This window comes from Festucalex cinctus, chromosome 17 (assembly GCF_051991245.1).
Source record: "Festucalex cinctus isolate MCC-2025b chromosome 17, RoL_Fcin_1.0, whole genome shotgun sequence".
NCBI classification, from domain to species: domain Eukaryota; kingdom Metazoa; phylum Chordata; class Actinopteri; order Syngnathiformes; family Syngnathidae; genus Festucalex; species Festucalex cinctus.
The window spans coordinates 19,832,002-19,850,008 of NC_135427.1; the positions used below are offsets into that span (position 1 = coordinate 19,832,002).

Below are 18,007 nucleotides of genomic sequence, written 5' to 3' on the forward strand. Positions count from 1 at the left end.
GCCATTGTCAAAAAATTTGGCATGCATTGAAAAAATTGTTGTTATAACTTATTGCCTTATTCGAAGCTCTAATTATGTCATATGAAGTATTACATTTTTATTTATTTTTTATACATGTATACAGCACAGTTAGTTTTCTTCATAGTCCATTCTTTGGGCTTGTATTGTCCTAAGAGAGGGGAATACATAAAAAAAAAATAAAACTTCATATGTATGGATAGTTCTGATGCCAATGAACATTTTGAGTGGTTGAAATATAAAAAAATATTAAATATTGACTTAGTTATCACACCTCAAAGTAGAATTACTTATTTGGCTAAAATATTCGCGAGGGGATTTTTCTGAGTTAAATTGCCATTGTCAAAAAATTTGGCATGCATTGACAAAATTGTTGTTGTAACTTAGTGCCTTATTCGAAGCTCTAATTATGTCATATGAAGTATTAATTTTTTATTTATTTTTTATACATGTATACAGCACAGTTCGTTTTCTTCATAGTCCATTCTTTGGGCTTGTATTGTCCTAAGAGGGGGGAATACATAAAAAAAATAATAAAACTTCATATGTATGGATAGTTTTGATGCCAATGAACATTTTGAGTGGTTGAAATAAAAAAAAATGTTAAAAATTGACTTAGGTATCACACCTCAAAGTAGAATTACTTATTTGGCTAAAATATACACTTCGAGGGTAACACTGGTTTCAAGGCACGAGGGTTTTAAAGACGTGCTGGTGACTTTGGGATCTCACTGAACTTTTTGTTTAAAGAATATAATTAACTTATTCTGTCCCAGCCATTTTCACTGAAGCAACCACCTTCGCTCCCAGGCTGTTTTACTGGATTTTGACCGATTTTGCAAGGCCCACAGAATACTGTGTTCCATTACTATAAAAACATGGAACCTAGCAAAAGAAAGATTAGAGTCTCTTCTTTCATCAGGAAAAAAAGTATATTTCTATCTGTTTCCGTTTTGCAGCAATTAGCATTAAAATATAGCTAAGTTACATCATTATTCAAAAAACATGGACCTGGCAGCTCTCTTATACTCTGTTGCCACCTGCTGGCTGTTTTTGTAATAATTACCATTGCTTCAACAGTTCTCATCGGTTCAGAGGCAGCATAAAGCTCTAGCATTAAAAAACAAAAAAAAAGTATAAATACGTCTTTGGGAGCGTGGTAACATTTAAAATAGAACATATTTATACGTTTTTTGGGAGCAAATGAGTTAAAAAAAATCAACTTATTGCAAATGTGAAAAGTTGTTCAATAAATAGATGCCACAAGACATTTCAACAGAGCTGGAGTTTGTAATTTTTCAATAATAATAATAATAAATTCTCAAAAAATTAGATAAAATTGGCATAATAACAGCAATAATAATAAAAAAAAAAATTGACTCCAATATTTTCACTTTTACTGAAAATGAATATGTCTCCATATATTGATTATCAGCATCCAAGATTAATAACAATCGGTATCAGCCTTTAAAAACAACATACGTCGACCTCTCGTACACACCCTGAAGTGTCCATAAGTACACAAGTAAAAATGTAAAGTACAATAAAGTACAGTAAAGTGCAAGTTTGCAGTTTAAAAACAAAAAAAAAACAAAAAAACCTGCACTACACCCATAAAAGTTTTCTTATTTGCCCAACTTACATTGAGCCTGAACTGACAATAGGTTGTGCATCTCATTTTGAAATTTTGCAAAACTTTATTTACTGTAGAAAACGAGAGGGAGCTATTTGCTTGTATTTTTTTCATGTAACATTTTAAAGCCATGTTGATGACTTGTTGGGAACTTGTTTAAAGGTTAGGATACAAACAACAACAACAACAAACAAACAAACAAACAAAAATCAACAATTTGATATTTCAACAGAGTTAAAGATTGTATTAAAAAATGACTCCAATACTTTCACTTTTACTGAAAATTAATATGTCTCTATATATCGATTATATGCATCCTTGGCTAATAATAGTTCAGTATCAGCCTTAATAAAAAATAAAAAAATAAAATAAAAAAATAAATAAATCTACCTACCGTACAGACCCTGACATGTAAAAGTGCAAGTTCGCAGTTTTATAAACTTGGCACAAAAACCTGCTCTGCACCCATAAAAGTGTTCTTACTTGCCCGACTTACATTATGGATATACAGGGGGGGTAAAAAAAACAACAAAAAAAACACCTCAGACAATGCTTTGCTGCAAGCTAAATTTTGACAGCGTTCCGATCAGGCCTGAACTGACAACAGGTTGTGCATGGACAATACAAAAGCATATACAAGATGCTAAATCAGCCCCCCAAAAAAATCTAACTGCATGTTTTCTTTTTCAGCTCAGACTAAGAAGAAACGTCTGGTTTATAGGCTGGCAAAAGACAACATAGACATATTTGTCACCAATCATTTTTTGGAGCAGACAACATAAAACCAAATCCCTCATAAATTTTTTCCATCCTAGTCATTCAAGGATGAAGAAAATCTAATCACAGCTGTTGCTGCTGTTTCGCTGCCTAATAAGTCTCCAAGATCTGGGTTGAGATCATCTCTCCCAATTACCTGTATATCTTTTTTAACGTTATGTCATCATCCATGGTTGTACAAATTAAGGAGCCATTTTTAAAGGCCTGGTCTGCCGTTTTCACTCAGTAAAAGGCACTTTTTAAATACAGGATTTAAACAAACAAGCTACTTCTCAATTCATAGCTATGGGCTTCTCTTAATGTCTGGGGGTGAATTTTTCCTTACCCCGGGTTTTCACCGTATGCGGTTGAGGTGCGGTTGCGGTGCGGTTGCGGTGCGGTGCGTCTTGACTGCGTGCTCCGGACGGGTCAATTTTTTTGTCAATCCACACCGGCTCCGCACAGCTGCGGTCCGGCAGCTCCGTCGCCGCCCACTTCCCAACGTGTCTCGCGGGACCGCGCGCGCGCGATCATGTGGCATTTCACAACGACAAACATACAGAAAGTCTGTGCTCAACAGAGAAGCAGAAAGAGAGGTGGACTTCTTTTGATTTAACCTTTTCTTCTTCTTCTGCTATGAGATTCCATGCAGCATCCCTTTTTTGGTTGTCCTTATAAAAAGGATGTGCCGTGTCATATATTATTTTGTGGTTTTCCACCTCCAATATAAACCTCTCCTCGTCCATGTTCGCTGGTGTCTAAACCGTGAATGAGCACATGGCCCGGCGACGCCCACGTCACGTTTTGCTGAAAAGCTTGCGAAATAGGAGCTGGCGAGTGTTTTATTCTGAAAGGTAACCGGAAATTTATTTTGAAACTGCGTCGGTCTTCCTGTCCCGCTGGATGTGTTTTGTGCTAGCTTGCCATTTGCCGGAGGCCTACCGCTGCGGCGTCCGGCAAAAATAGAAAATAGGTCTATCCTTGCGGAAGGCCTGCGGCACGCCGCAGCTGAGACGCAGTCGACACGCAACGCACCCACAAGCGGTGTAAACTGCACCATTCGAATGAATGGAATCTAATTGCTTGCGTCGCCGGACCGCACCGCAACCGCACCGCAACCGCATCCGGTGAAAACCCGGGGTTAACCCCCACTCCCCCAGCCTGTATTTTGCCATTTTGTGTTTGTTTTGTAAACAGCGGGACGTTTCTGTGGAAAGACAGTGTTACGCCCCTCTAGCCAATCGCAAAGCGGGGGGTGGCGTGTCGCAAAGGGGGCCGGGCGAATTTGTCGACTGCGTGGCGTCACTCCCGCGACAATTTGACAGCACGCACGGATTATTATTTTTTTCACTCACTCACTCACTCACTCACTCACTCACTCACTCACTCACTCACTCACTCACTCACTCACAGAAGCTTACATGTGTGAATGAGTGAGTGAAGAAAAAAATCCGTGCGTGCTGTCAAATTGGGTTTAGGACAAAATCACCACCAGACATTAACCGAAGCCCAGATCTGTAAATTGAGAAGTAGTTTGTTTGTTTAAATCCTGTATTTAAAAAACGCCTTTTCCGGAGTGAAAACGGCAGACCGGGCCTTTAACAAATTAATGAGTAAAAAGTAGATTTCAAATGTAATGAGGTAAAGTAAAAAGTTGTCAGATACTAGGGGTGTTAAAAAAAAATCGATTCGGCGATATATCGAGATACTACATCGCGCGATTCTCGAATCGATTCAATTAAAAAAAAATCGATTTTTTTTTTTTTTTGTGTGTGTGTGTGAATCGATTTTTAAACTTCCATTTTTAATGGAAAAATATTCAACAAAACGTCTGACTTCGGGTTAGGATTCACACCTTGAGCATGGAAGAATGTTATATGAACGGAACATTAAGCCTTAATATTTTATTTGAATGCTGTTCAAACATGAAACAGATTACAACCTCTATAAGAGTGAAATTTCAGATAAATAAATAATACATTTTCATATAAATCTTACACTCTACAAGCTTACTGATTAGTATTTTCTAAATTTGAATGAAAAAAAATCGCAACAATCGACTTATAAATTTGTATCGGGATTAATCGGTATCGAATCGAATCGTGACCTGTGAATCGTGATACGAATCGAATAGTCAGGTACTAGGCAATTCACACCCCTATCAGATACCTAAAAAAAATGAACTTATAATACAGAATCTTCTACACTATGCTAGCGGTGTTAGCGGCAGCTAACGCTAACTAATGTTAGCTTTGCACAATTTGCGTGGATTCAGGTTTGGCGGTTCCACTGTAACTCTTTTACCTGGCACTCTCAAACGTTGCAGATGAAGTCTTCCCAATGGCCCCGAATCCAACTCCCACAGCTAAGCCCTCTGCAGAAAGAACACCTTGATTATGACATACAGTATCTGCGGCCTGGCCCTCCTTTTAAGCTCATTACAATTTCTATCAATGTGGCAGGAGGAATTACTCAAACAAGACAACTACAAGCAGGCAGCGGGAGGGCAACTTACAAATTGAAAAAATATGCTAATCAGGCAGGAATTATTTACACCGTGTGCAGGGATGGCTTAATCCATGCGCTTGAGCTTACTTATTTGAATATACTAATTCCCCAAATTGGATGTCCTTGTCGAACTTAGGAGAACTATTTGCGGTATTTACAGGCACAGAAAATGAATCATATTCATGACACAAACAGATAATTGATTCAAAGGATAATACATGTTAATTTCTGTCATGGAATAATACATTGCTGTGTGACCTGCAGGCACCAGCTTCATGATATCATACAATAAAAAAATGGGCTTTGAAAGTCGGCCACACAAGGATTATTAATGCAAATGAGAGATTTTGAGAAGCTGACTTTTAAGTTTTTTAGCTGGCGGGACCAATGTCAAAGCAAAGGGATATATTCCCTGAAACAATTAAAAAAGAAAAAGGAAAAAAAAAAAAAAAAGGCCAAGATAAAACTTTTCCTCTGTAGAGAGGGCAGAACGGGGCTTATTGTCACAGGGGTAAGTTGTCACATTGCAATTATCCTCTCCACCAGCGGGTGCAACTATAAAGTGGAATGCTAGTTTTCTTCCTATATATGGTCAGGGGGTTGTCTTGTCTGAGAAGAGAATAATTAACACATTGTGAGCGGAGATGAATGTCATGTAACCATTTTGCACAAACTAAAGTAAACTAGTTGAACTTCCGTCGACAAACACATTTTAGCAGCAAGTCATGTGGACTCGTTAGAGAAGCAATTTGGGTATCTTGTCATTGCTCTGTTTTAAGCTAACTTTAAACTAGTGCAAGTATTACCCAACATTTAGTTGGTTTGGGGCAATGTGTCTCAGCGTTAGTTGTCACATATTCAAAAAAATGGGGCAATGAAAAATGCACTGCTTGCAAATCAGTTTATGCCAACAATTTCCCTTCAGATGATAAGTCTGCTGCGATTGGTCGGCAACCGCCTACTGCCCAGAGCCAGCTGAGATAGGCGCCAGCAGCCCCCGCGACCCTTGTGAGGAATAAGCGGTCAAGAAAATGGATGGATGGATGGATGATAAGTGTGATGAATAAGGAAACTGGTTTGTCAGATTTTGTTTGAGTGTTTAAAATGTTTGGTGAATGACTTTGTTCAACACATCAAAATTCCATTCTTTAAAAGAAAACTGAAATGAAAGAGGACAGAAAGAAGTACAACCTAATCAACGTAAAAAAAAAAACGATCTACACAAAATAAATGACAGCAAACAGTCAAGATGCTTTAAAAGTAACAATTAAACAAAATAATTCAATTGCATGACCTTGTGCTAAATACAATTTTTTTTAAATACAAATAGACTGAGATGATTTCTTTTTATAATCCAGAAAGTTCCACAAACTGACACCTTGAGTTGAAATACATCGTTCTTTTTGTTTTGTTCTCTATTTACGTTTGGAAAAACTGTTCCTCTTAATTTGTCCTCACTTTCCCTTTTAAAAAACAAAAAACAAAATTGATTTGCATGTTAATTCAAATTTGAAAAAAAAAAAAAAAAAAAAAAAAAACGGAAAGTATATTTCAAGGTCAATGATAAAACTTTCTTTAGCTGACTTCAATTATCACTGTCAAGTAAAACAATAACAAACAAAAGGAGATAAATAATTTTGTCCAGGTTTAATAACTTGCAAAATCCAGTGTGACATTTTACCACATATTGTGAGACAACTTACCCAACGGTGGTGCAACATGTCACTTGTTCACACTCTCTATTGAATTACTTATAATATTCACGGACACAAAATAAGAAAATGTACCTCAGATTTGAGTCATTCATCTGGTACACATTTTATCTATTAATCTTTAATAATAATAATAATATTGCTGGTATTGAACCGGAACCTTGTAAGTCACAATATGGCAAGTTTCGTATTTTTTCAAAAATCCATACTTTTGGTTAGTCAAATATTGAGTCAAAACAATAGGCAAAGAAAAAAAAAATTTTTTTGCTGATGACGAAACGTTTGGTGTAGTCAAAAATAAAAAAAGAGGAAAGAAGGATCCAGTGAGTTCAAAGTCTTGAGTATAGCAGAGGGACCACGCTAGAATTATGTGCAGCTGCAGATACCCAAGAGCCCCAAGGGCCTCTTCATCATCATCTAACTCCTGTCATTACCTAGGATAACCACACATTGGCTCCAATCTATTCCCCACTGTCCATCCAGGCAGACGTAATGAAGCACCCTTATGGGGGAAAGCACTCCTCACTGGCACTCAATTCTGTGGATCGGTCTGAAATGCCACAGGGCCCTAGAAACTCTATTTGCACTTTCACACTAAGTTTGACTATACATTAACAACCTTTAGTGTTTGGCTTTTGGGACACTTAACTCAACATGGTTGGACTTTTTACCTTCTAAAGTAGAAACTATAAAGTTGAATGCCCCTGAAGGTGTACTATTCATATTTTCAGACAGATTTTTATTTATTTATTTATTTATTGTTGGTCAAACTTGCACATGAACCACATAGGAACTTAGCACAATATAGCTGGCCTTGTCCCTTAAAATGATGTTGTCAGACATCACCTGAGTAGAACGGCGAAGTTGATGACATCAAAATGAGAACAGGAAGTACACAGTAGAGTAAGCTGTGCAAAGTATTTATGCAAATTTGGAGGCTAATCGGTTTCTAGGAACACATTGTGTGGACCTTTTGAATTTTACAGGTAAACTTAATAGTCCTTGTGTACAGTCCTTGGAAAAAACAAACAAACAAACAACAACTACAGTCCCCCAATTCCAGTCCAGTGTGGAACTTTCTACAGGAATCAATGAGATAAACAGGATTTGTGAGCATTCATGAGAATTGACAGGAATTGTTTGTATTTTGCAGTATAATCTTGATTAAAATGACCTACAATGCCAATTTAATGGTTTGGGTGATCTTAAGAATTGTGTCAACACTGTCACATGAAAAGTCTGTATATTGTCAATGATTTTCAATACAGTTCAACAGAAGTCATAGTCACACAATCAACATTAAAAAAAAAATTAAAACCCTCATAAATCAAAGTTCATTATCTTATATAATCTGAAGTGAAAATTTGCTGACTTTTCAATGCCTGGTGTAGTACCGAGACTGACCTGCTCGGGGCAGTATGGTGCCACAGAGCATCAAGCCTGCCGGAAAATGCAAAGAAGAAGAAAGTAGTAGTAGTACAACTAGTAGTAGTAGGGGTGTGAATTGCATAGTACCTGGCGATTCGATTCGTATCACGATTCATAGGTCACGATTCAATTCGATACCAATTAATCCCGATATGAATATATAAGTCAATTATTGCGATTTTTTTTCGACCCAAATTTAGAAAATACTAATCAGTAAACTTGTAAATGTGTACCATAAGGTTTGTTATGAAAATGTATTTATTTATCTGAAAATTCAGTCAAAAATGTGAGCCACTCTATTGAGCAAACAATCTGTTGCAATCCGTTTCATGTGTGAAAAGATGGAAATAAAAGGCTTAATGTTCCATTAATATAACATTTTTCAATGCTCAATGTATGAACCCTAACCCTAAGTAAGACATTTTGTTGAATATTTCCATAATTATTATTATTTTTTTTAAATATTGATTTGGCCGCATATCGAATCGATTCGAGAATTGCGCGCTGTAATATCGCGATATATTGCCGAATCGATTTTTTCAACATCCCTAAGTAGTAGTAGTAGTAGTAGGAGGAGGAGGAGGAGGAGAAGAAGAAGTAGCAGTAGTACTACTAGTAATGGCAGCAGTCTTAGTAGTAGTAGTACTAGTCATAGTAATAGTAGTACAAGCAGTAGGGGAAGAAGAAGAAGAAGAAGAAGCAGTAGGGGAAGAAGAAGAAGAAGAAGAAGAAGAAGAAGAAGAAGAAGCAGTAGGGGAAGAAGAAGAAGAAGAAGAAGAAGAAGAAGAAGAAGCAGTAGGGGAAGAAGAAGAAGCAGTAGGGGAAGAAGAAGAAGAAGAAGAAGCAGAAGAAGCAGAAGAAGAAGAAGAAGAAGAAGAAGAAGAAGAAGAAGAAGAAGAAGAAGAAGAAGAAGAAGAAGAAGAAGAAGAAGAAGAAGAAGAAGAAGAAGAAGAAGAAGAAGAAGAAGAAGAAGAAGAAGAAGAAGAAGAAGAAGAAGAAGAAGAAGGAGGAGGAGGAGGAGGAGGAGGAGGAGGAGGAGGAGGAGGAATACTACTAGTACTGGCACTAGTAGTGCTAGTAGTAGTACTAGTTATAGTACTAGAAATAGTACAACTAGTAATATTATATTACCTGAAGGGATAAAGAGATTTTGGGGATCATTGGCGCAAGTCAACTGAGGTGGACATTTTCGTATTTGGCGATTTTGATGCAGTTCAGCTGACAGCTGGCCGAGGAGTAGGAACAATTCATCTCAGAATAACAATGAGAAGTGGAAAAAAATAGTTTTCATCCTCAGGCATGAAACTGCACAAACATTTAAATAATTCAGTTTTTTATGTTTCCTTCTTGGCCTTGTGGGTTAATACAACAGCTTGAAATATTTGATTTGTGTCACAATTTGTAACCCTTTAAGAAATATTGAGCAATTATTGTATTCGAGACAAGAAAAATGTCATGGCATACTGTCTGCTGTATTTGTTGGCCGATTTCCTCCTGAATCGTTAATATTTTCCCGGAAAATGAGCTCTGTACAGGATTCCATAAGTATGTGAATGCATCCAGCCATGAAGTGGCTGTCTATAGTGTTCAATCTCGGGAGGGAGTCTGATTATCCTGTTGCTGACAGCTAATTGGCACAGCTAGATCTCTTTCTGTAACATAAATCGCTTCCTACTCGCTCATTTATGATCAATCGTGCCATAATGTGTCATCAATAAAAGCTACCTCTCACAGAAAGAAGATTGAAGTTTTACATTACTCAATAACAAAATTCCATGCAACCAATTACGTTTTGTTTTTTGTTTGTTTTTTTAAACCACGAAGATCTGGTAAAGCTACATGGGATTTGTTAAACCGCTTTCTCATTAAGTCAGTTTGAACCATGGGTATTGAGTTGCAGATACTGGTTGAAGGTCATTTCTGCAATTTAGACCTATTGATCCAACAAGCCAATGCAGAGTCGATAGCGGAATAACACACGTTGGCGTGGAAATTGCCACTCAAATTTCAAAGCCAACCTCATATTTGATATTTTATATTCAAATCAAATCAATCAATCAAATATTTAAACAGATGCTTCTTCCAAGTTAATGTAGAGGTTTTAGGAATCAACACTATTTACAACTACTCTTATGTGAACCAGGAAAAAAGGGCATTCAATCATTCATTTAGTCATAATTAATTAATTATAAAGCCTATATTAAAATAGATATGAAATGTATCCTTCTGACGGATTGTAAGGACCTCACTATTGCTGCTATGAAACAGCAAACCTCAACGCCTACTGATACTTGACACCGCACAGTCCACACTTCCACACCTCGCCTACATTCCGTCTGACAGTTTTTCAACAAATCTATGTAGGGAAAGGGGTGAAACAATCTGTCAGGAAAAGGGCATATTCGGAATACATTATGCCGTACATAAAAGGTGATGTCATCATATGACCACCAAGTAGGCATGTGCCGCCACATCAAATCCTCCTTTCTGCCAGCTTGAAGCCACTCAGCAGGATATGAAAACATCATTTACATCAAGTAAAAAAAAAGTTATTCTAAAAAAAGTTACTATTACAACTTTTGGTAGGTTATATCTGTTATTCCGTTCTTTTGGTCACTACGCAAAACGGTATTCAACACCCTCAGCCACTACTACAGGTGGTGAGGGCATGGGAGGTGAAAATATATAAATTTATAGTAATTCATAGATTGCTAACTCATTTAAACCCAAAAAACGTGTATACGTTTTTTAATACTTTGTCCTTCACTCCCAAAAACGTATTTAGATGTTTTTGTTTTTTTTAATGCAAGAGCATACAGAAGGCTTTGATGCAGCTTCTGACATGAAGAGGTGTCTTAAAGCAACGGTGGTTATTAAAAAAAACGGCCATCAGGTGGCAGCAGAGTATAAGAGATCGGCCAGGACCATGTTGCAACAAGTTCTTTTTGACAGTGTTTTCACCAGGAATGTGAATAATGATAAAAATTCGCTATATTCTAACGCTAATTGCTGCAAGACGGAAGCAGATACAAATTTTACTTTTTTTCTGGTGAAAGAAGAGACTCTAATCTTTCTTTTGGTAGGTTCCATGTTGTTATAGCAATCGGGTATATGCCACGGAAGAGGCGGGACTGTTTTTTGCACAACAGTTTGTTTCCGGTTTGGTTTGCGACATGTGGGCTGCGTCAAAAATACTTGTGCTTCCAACTTTGTGCCCCTGGGTTGCGCGTTCGCAACCCGGACCGGAAATAAACTACAGAAGGCTTTGATGCAGCTTCTGACATGAAGAGGTGTCTTAAAGCAACGGTGGTTATTACAAAAAACGGCCATCAGGTGGCAGCAGAGTATAAGAGATCGGCCAGGACCATGTTGCAACAAGTTCTTTTTGACAGTGTTTTCACCAGGAATGTGAATAATGATAAAAATTCGCTATATTCTAACGCTAATTGCTGCAAGACGGAAGCAGATACAAATTTTACTTTTTTTCTGGTGAAAGAAGAGACTCTAATCTTTCTTTTGGTAGATTCCATGTTGTTATAGCAATGGGGTATATGCCACGGAAGAGGCGGGACTGTTTTTTGCACAACAGTTTGTTTCCGGTTTGGTTTGCGACATGTGGGCTGCGTCAAAAATACTTGTGCTTCCAACTTTGTGCCCCTGGGTTGCGCGTTCGCAACCCGGACCGGAAATAAACTGTTGTGCAAAATCACGTCCCGCCTCTTCCGTGGAATATACCCGATAGAGCAGAATATTCTGTGGCCCTTGCAAAATCAGTCAACATCCAGTAAAACGGCCGGCAGCGAAAATGATGGAAATGGCTGCTGGGAGTGAATGAGTTAAGCGTTCCAGTCAATTAATCTATTAATTAACAGTAGATATTCTTTTTACATGCATAGCAGTTAAGGAAGATAAAATATGATGTAAAGCATTGGCCTTAGACTATTATAATACTTTTATCCCAGAAGAGATTCCTGAAAAGATTTCCTCAAGGGCTAAATATTTTGCTACATGAATAAATCAGAGGTCGATCAGCATTCAGCTGACATTTTCATTTTCACAGACGAACTGCTTGTAGTACATCATCCCTTGTGAAGGGAAAAGCTGACCGTTCACGGACCACCATCAAATGTCAATCAAGTTTATGCCGAACCAGCCCCATGTAGATTTGACGGCCTCTTTGCTGATCAATATGTGTCATTATACAGTTGGTGCTCCTGTGGTTCAATAGAAAGAGCAAATCAAAGTGCCTAACTCAGCTTTTCAGTTTCAATTGTGAGTCAAACACCACATTGTCATTGTAGTGAAAAAGCACAAGCTGAATCAAAACCTTCTTTTTAAGTATAGTGAATATAAAAAGACTAAACATCACTGCTCAAATATCAGGTTGTTGTGATATAAAATAATAAGACAAATTTTAAAACATGTTACACCATTTATGTCACCTATAACCAGTACAAATCAATTGATTTAAAAAAATAATAATATTTGGACAATTTTCAATTTAAATATAAATCAATCAATCAAAGCAATAAATGAATAAATTTATTATTTTTATTTATTATTATTATTTATTATTATTAATATTATTATTGTTATTATTATTTTATTATTATTTTTATTATTAATTTAATCATTATTAAACACATACATTTAATTGAAACTTAAATTTAAAGTATTTATATACCAGTAAATAGTATTTGAAACAGGAAGTAGTGTGGTTGCACAAGTGTACACACCCTCATAAATGGGATGTGGCTATGGTCAACCAGTACAAATCAATATTAATTTTTTTCTTTAAATAGTATTTGGATCAATTTAAATTAGATTTAAATATAAATCAATCAATAAAGCAATAAATGAATAAATTAAATTATTAATAATAATAATGATGATAATAATGATAATAAATAAATAAATAAATAAATAAATAAATACATAAATAAATAAATGAATAAATGTATTATCATTTAACCCATAAATTTAATTGAAACTTAAATTTACAGTATTTATATACCAGTAAATAGTATTTGAAACAGGAAGTAGTGTACACCCTGAACTGATCGCCAGCCAATTGCAGGGCACACAGAGACAAACAACCATCCACACGCACAAGCACACCTAGGGACAATATGGAGCGCCCAATTAACCTGCCATGCATGACTTTGGAATGTGGGAGGAGACCGGAGTACCCGGAAAAGACCCACACGGGCACGGGGAGAACATACAAACTCCACCCAGGAAGGCCGGAGCCTGGACTCGAACCCGAGTCCTCAGAACTGGGAGGCGGACGTGCTAACCACTCATCACCGTGCCGCCCCAATTTAAAGTCATTTTGATAAATGTGTGACTTTCCATCATGTTCATTTGTAGTCATGTAAATGTGCTTGAAATTGGTAGAGAAGGCCAGCATATGACGTTATTATGACCACATTGTAACGTGACAACTGTACCAGTTTTTTTTTTTTTTTTTTCTTGCACATGAATTGGCCTTTGACATGAAATGATATTTTCCCCGGAGCAATCCCTGGTAACACAGCAACCACACAATGGGTTCTCCTCCTACGCACTTTGCATGTGCCTAATTTGGATTTCATCCACATCTTCTAATTACATAAATGTTGCTGTGCAGATTGGAAGCGCCTTGCCAATCAGCAATGATGTGTTATATTTGTAAAAAAGGCAGCTTGTGATGCATTGTTTTTATGTGATTAAATCAATGACTGCATAGCGATACATTTGTTTTAATCAAAGTTCCTGGTTTGAAATGCAGAATGTATTCACAAGTTTTTGTCCAAATTGACTGATAAATTATTCAATTGGCTTTAATGTCCGATCTTAACAGCTTGTTCTCACCTGGAATGTTGTGAATAGTGATGGCGAGAATTAGGAGGAGGATGCGTCTCCAGCTGCTTCCGGAATGGCCGCTCGCTTCCAGATGTGTGCTTTCTGTTTCTTGGTCATCTGAGCTACCCCAGTGAGATACTCTCTTCCTTGGGAGTTGAAGCCCCTCCTCTGTTTGAAATGGGGAGAAGGAAAAACAAAAACAACTTAACAGAAAAAAATAAAATAAAATCTGAGGCAATGTCAGAGGTGAAGAACAAGTTGAAGACAGGGAGGACACCAATGCACAATAACATAGCGTAGATGTCATGGAGAAATTACTAAAGAATAGCATGAGGAATATTTGGAAGCCAAGTTGACCTTGCGCCTGGATTGCCCTATTAAATGTCTGAAGAATAAATTATTTATTTGCGACTGGCTCTTCTCTGAACATGTTATTGTTCATTTATTTGCAACACTGAAATGCTTTTGACAATCATAACAAACCAAGGATAAAGCCAGAGACAGGAATATAATAAATAAAAAAACGTCTTAATAGAAAAAGTTTCAAAGCTAGCTCTCAACTGTTTAAAACGGACAAAAAATGTAACATCAAGTTTTTGAATTTATGACATCCGATGGAAAATTAGCATCAGCACCAGACTTAGTTTAAAGGGGTCAACCAACAAAAATGTTTTGACAGTACCTGTGCAGCCCCACTAGTGTAAAAATGATGTTCTGGTTAATAATGCATTAGTGGAATACGAGATAAGCAGCAAAATCCAGCCATTCTCAGGGGGCGGCCATTTTTCCACTTGCTGTCGACTGAAGATGACATCAATGTTACTAACAACCAATCACAGCTCAGCTTCGGAAAACAGATGAGCTGTGATTGGTTGCTACCTGAGCCTTGAGCAACATTGATGTCATCTTCAGTCGACAGCAAGTGGCAAAATGGCCGCCCCCTGAGATGGATAAAAACGGCTGGATTTTGCTGTTTATCTCATATTCATATGTTGCGAACAACCAATCACAGCTCAGCTTCAGAAAACAGGTGAGCTGTGATTGGTCATTGCTTGAGCAACACTGATGTCATCTTCAGTCGACAGCAGGTGGCAAAATGGCCGCCACACTGAGATGGATAACAATGGCTGGATTTTGCTTCATAATTCATATTCCACAAATGTTATATTAATCTGAATGTCATGTTTAAACTAGTGAGGTCACATATAACATATTATTATCAAGAAATGTTTAAAGGGGCTGGATGCAAGATTCAGAGTTTTTGCACATTTGCGACCCCTCTGGCGAAATGTGGAATGGACCCTGGCGACGTGCACACGGCCAGGAGCGTGCGCGACTTTTAGGGCACGAGCAAACCTCCAAGTTATTCGAACAAACGTAAACACGGAGCACAACGCCTTTTTATAGGCTTAATAATGTCTAGAGGTAAGAAACGTATTAATCTTCAAGTTACTTTGTATGTGAAAGTCATTTTGAGTGCCAAAAGCTTACATAATTACAACCTTCCAAACGTAAATAGTGCATCCCGTGAATGAATCCGATGACATTGAGGATAGCAGTGCGTTGCGCTGTCCTGTCCGTGAATTTGCGTGAACAATCGTGAGATCTAACAGGTACAATAGCGTGCACGCGCATGACGTCATGCTCAGAGCAAAAGCTAAAGTTTCCGGCCCGAACCCTCCAACATTTTTTTCTTTTACAGAAAAATAGGGGCAACAGTCATTGTGACACAGTCATGCCTCCTGTCCATTATACAATTTTTAAAACGTGTGTGTGAAAAATATGGTTATTTTAACACTCAAATTTGAGTCTAATCTTGCATCGTGCACCTTTAAAGTTGACTTCCACTTTAAGGAGAACATTTAAAACTCTGACACCAGCTGTCTCTTCTGTAAATGTATCAGCATATAGTCGTTTGCCAAGCTTTTTCCCTAGATTGTTCCCATGTGAGTTGGTGCTACAGTATGTTGGGCCTGAAACAACTTTAATTTCAAATGATTTTCTCAACCTAAATAATGCATGATAATTAACTCATTTGCTCCCAATAACGTGTAAATACGTGTGTTTTTTTTTAATGTTCTAAGTGTCCCAGACGTATTTATGTTTGTTTTTTATGCTAGAGCATACAGAAGGCTTTGATTCAGCCTCTCCACTGCAAAGAACGGTTGCAGAAATGGCAGTTATTACACAAACGGCCAGCAGGTGGCAGCAGAGCAAAGGAGATCAACCAGGGCCACGTAGAAAAAAAAGCTCAATTACATACAATTTTAAATAGATTTGTGAAAACTGATGAAACTTATCTCTCTTCTAATGCTAATTGCTTCAAAACGGAAACAGATAGAAACATACCTTTTTTCCTGATGAAAGAAGAGACTTTAATCTTTCTTTTGATAGGTTCCATGCTTTTATAGCAATAGAACACAATATTCTGTGGGCCTTGCAAAATCAGTCAAAATCCAGTAAAACAGCCAGGAGCGAACGAGACTACTTCTGTGAAAATGGCTGGGAGTGAATGAGTTAAGATTAGCTACTAGTTATTTGGGCTATTGATGGTGTAGTCAATACCCTCTCAGCTGCCCCGGCAACCCGGCCAGGTGATGTAGGGCAAACCCCATCAGCTGGGATCGGCTGTGGTCCAAATAAGATAAGAGTTATAGCTAATTGGTGGATGTATAGCTACAAAGGTTTATACCAAAATAGATTATAGTATATGGTATTGATGTATGGTAAACAGGATCCATAACCCTAATATATGGCCATAGTTTTGAGTGACAATTTAACTTTATTGGGACGTGTATGGACATCCATACAAAAATGTAAATAATATAAACTCTCAGAAAAAACATAACCCTGACTCTCCACTGAGGCGATGCTTTGGCAAGACTGCAATCTGAATTGCACAGTCTCAAAAGCAAAAAAAAAAAAAAGCCCTGAACAGTAAGTGCTTTCATTATTTAGCTTTTTGCAATCTTTTTAAACCGAAAGCAAATGCACAGACGTGCGTCATAGCTTTTAATAAAACACTTGATATTTAAGCTTTGTTCATGCTGCCAGTCACACAGCACTCACTTCTTTCAAGATTTAGCCACAAGAGCTCTATGAAACCTGATTTGAGTATGCAATGTAAATCTTCGCCCATCCCTAAGGAATAGCAGCCATTCTATTAGCAAATACTGCCAAGCACCTGCCTGTTATAGTAGCAATATGTCATTTTGTATCCAATCTCTTTTCTATTGCAGCCATGGATGTGCATTAGCTCTTAACAAACAATCCTGTCTGTCAATGCTAATGGTCTTTTTTCTTTTTTTTTTTTTTACATCAAACCAAAGACTGTTTTAGCCTTGTACCCGCAGCTCTCCACCTTATAGAAGAAACCCCCACTGTGTTACAAGGGCCTTACAAGTTGTTGCAATTACCAGATCCGTCTTGTTTGTTCAATACTAATAATGGCAATAGAGCAAAGAACCCCATTTTAAAGTGAGTTATAATCCACAGATAACAGTACAAACATCAAATAAATAAATCAAATGATAAAGTTCTTACTACTTAGCAACATAAAATTAAATCTGCACAATGGGAGTGCCACAAGGCTCTATTCTTGGCCTTGACTTTTTAGTAAGGCTGGATGATTAATTGAAATGTTAGTGTGGCTTTGATTTTGGCTTCTCTCGATCTGTAAAATGTAATGCTCAAAGAAAAACGAATAATGTGCAGATCGCCATGGTGTGTTGACAAGTTCCCTATATTGTGAAAGTACCCTGAATGCACCATGTTGCTTGCAGCAAGCCTGCAGCGACTCAAAGTGATTATGCCGTCCCTAAGCTTTTGGTTATTTGAAAATAAGACATTTGCAAACATTTGCTTTTACTTTGGAGAACAATGATCGACAATCACTGTCAGCAAAGTTAAAACGGATTTTTGACGACTATAGCCGTCAATGGCACTGACACTCCAGTTGGAGTTAGTTGTAAAATTTAACACATGACAAGAAGAATTACATACAGTGCATATGTAAATACAAAACATGCTTCATTTTTAAAACAGTGCTAGCTTAGCACTAATGCTAAAGTGAATGGAGGATCCCATTCAAATGCTAACAGGAAAGTAG

At 37.4% G+C, this 18,007-nt stretch overlaps 1 protein-coding gene across 3 annotated transcripts in view; it reads right to left on the reverse strand.

Moving 5' to 3' along the window:
* Positions 1-18,007, reverse strand: part of slc39a11 (solute carrier family 39, member 11) — a 74,188-nt gene that overhangs the window by 4,009 nt on the left and 52,172 nt on the right. For all 3 annotated transcript variants that reach the window (XM_077503367.1, XM_077503364.1, XM_077503365.1), the window contains exons 6-7: positions 13,909-14,067; positions 4,712-4,781 (exon numbers count right to left, since the gene is read on the reverse strand). In XM_077503367.1, coding sequence (XP_077359493.1) covers positions 4,712-4,781; positions 13,909-14,067 — 229 coding nt within the window. The remainder of the gene's footprint in view (positions 1-4,711; positions 4,782-13,908; positions 14,068-18,007) is intronic.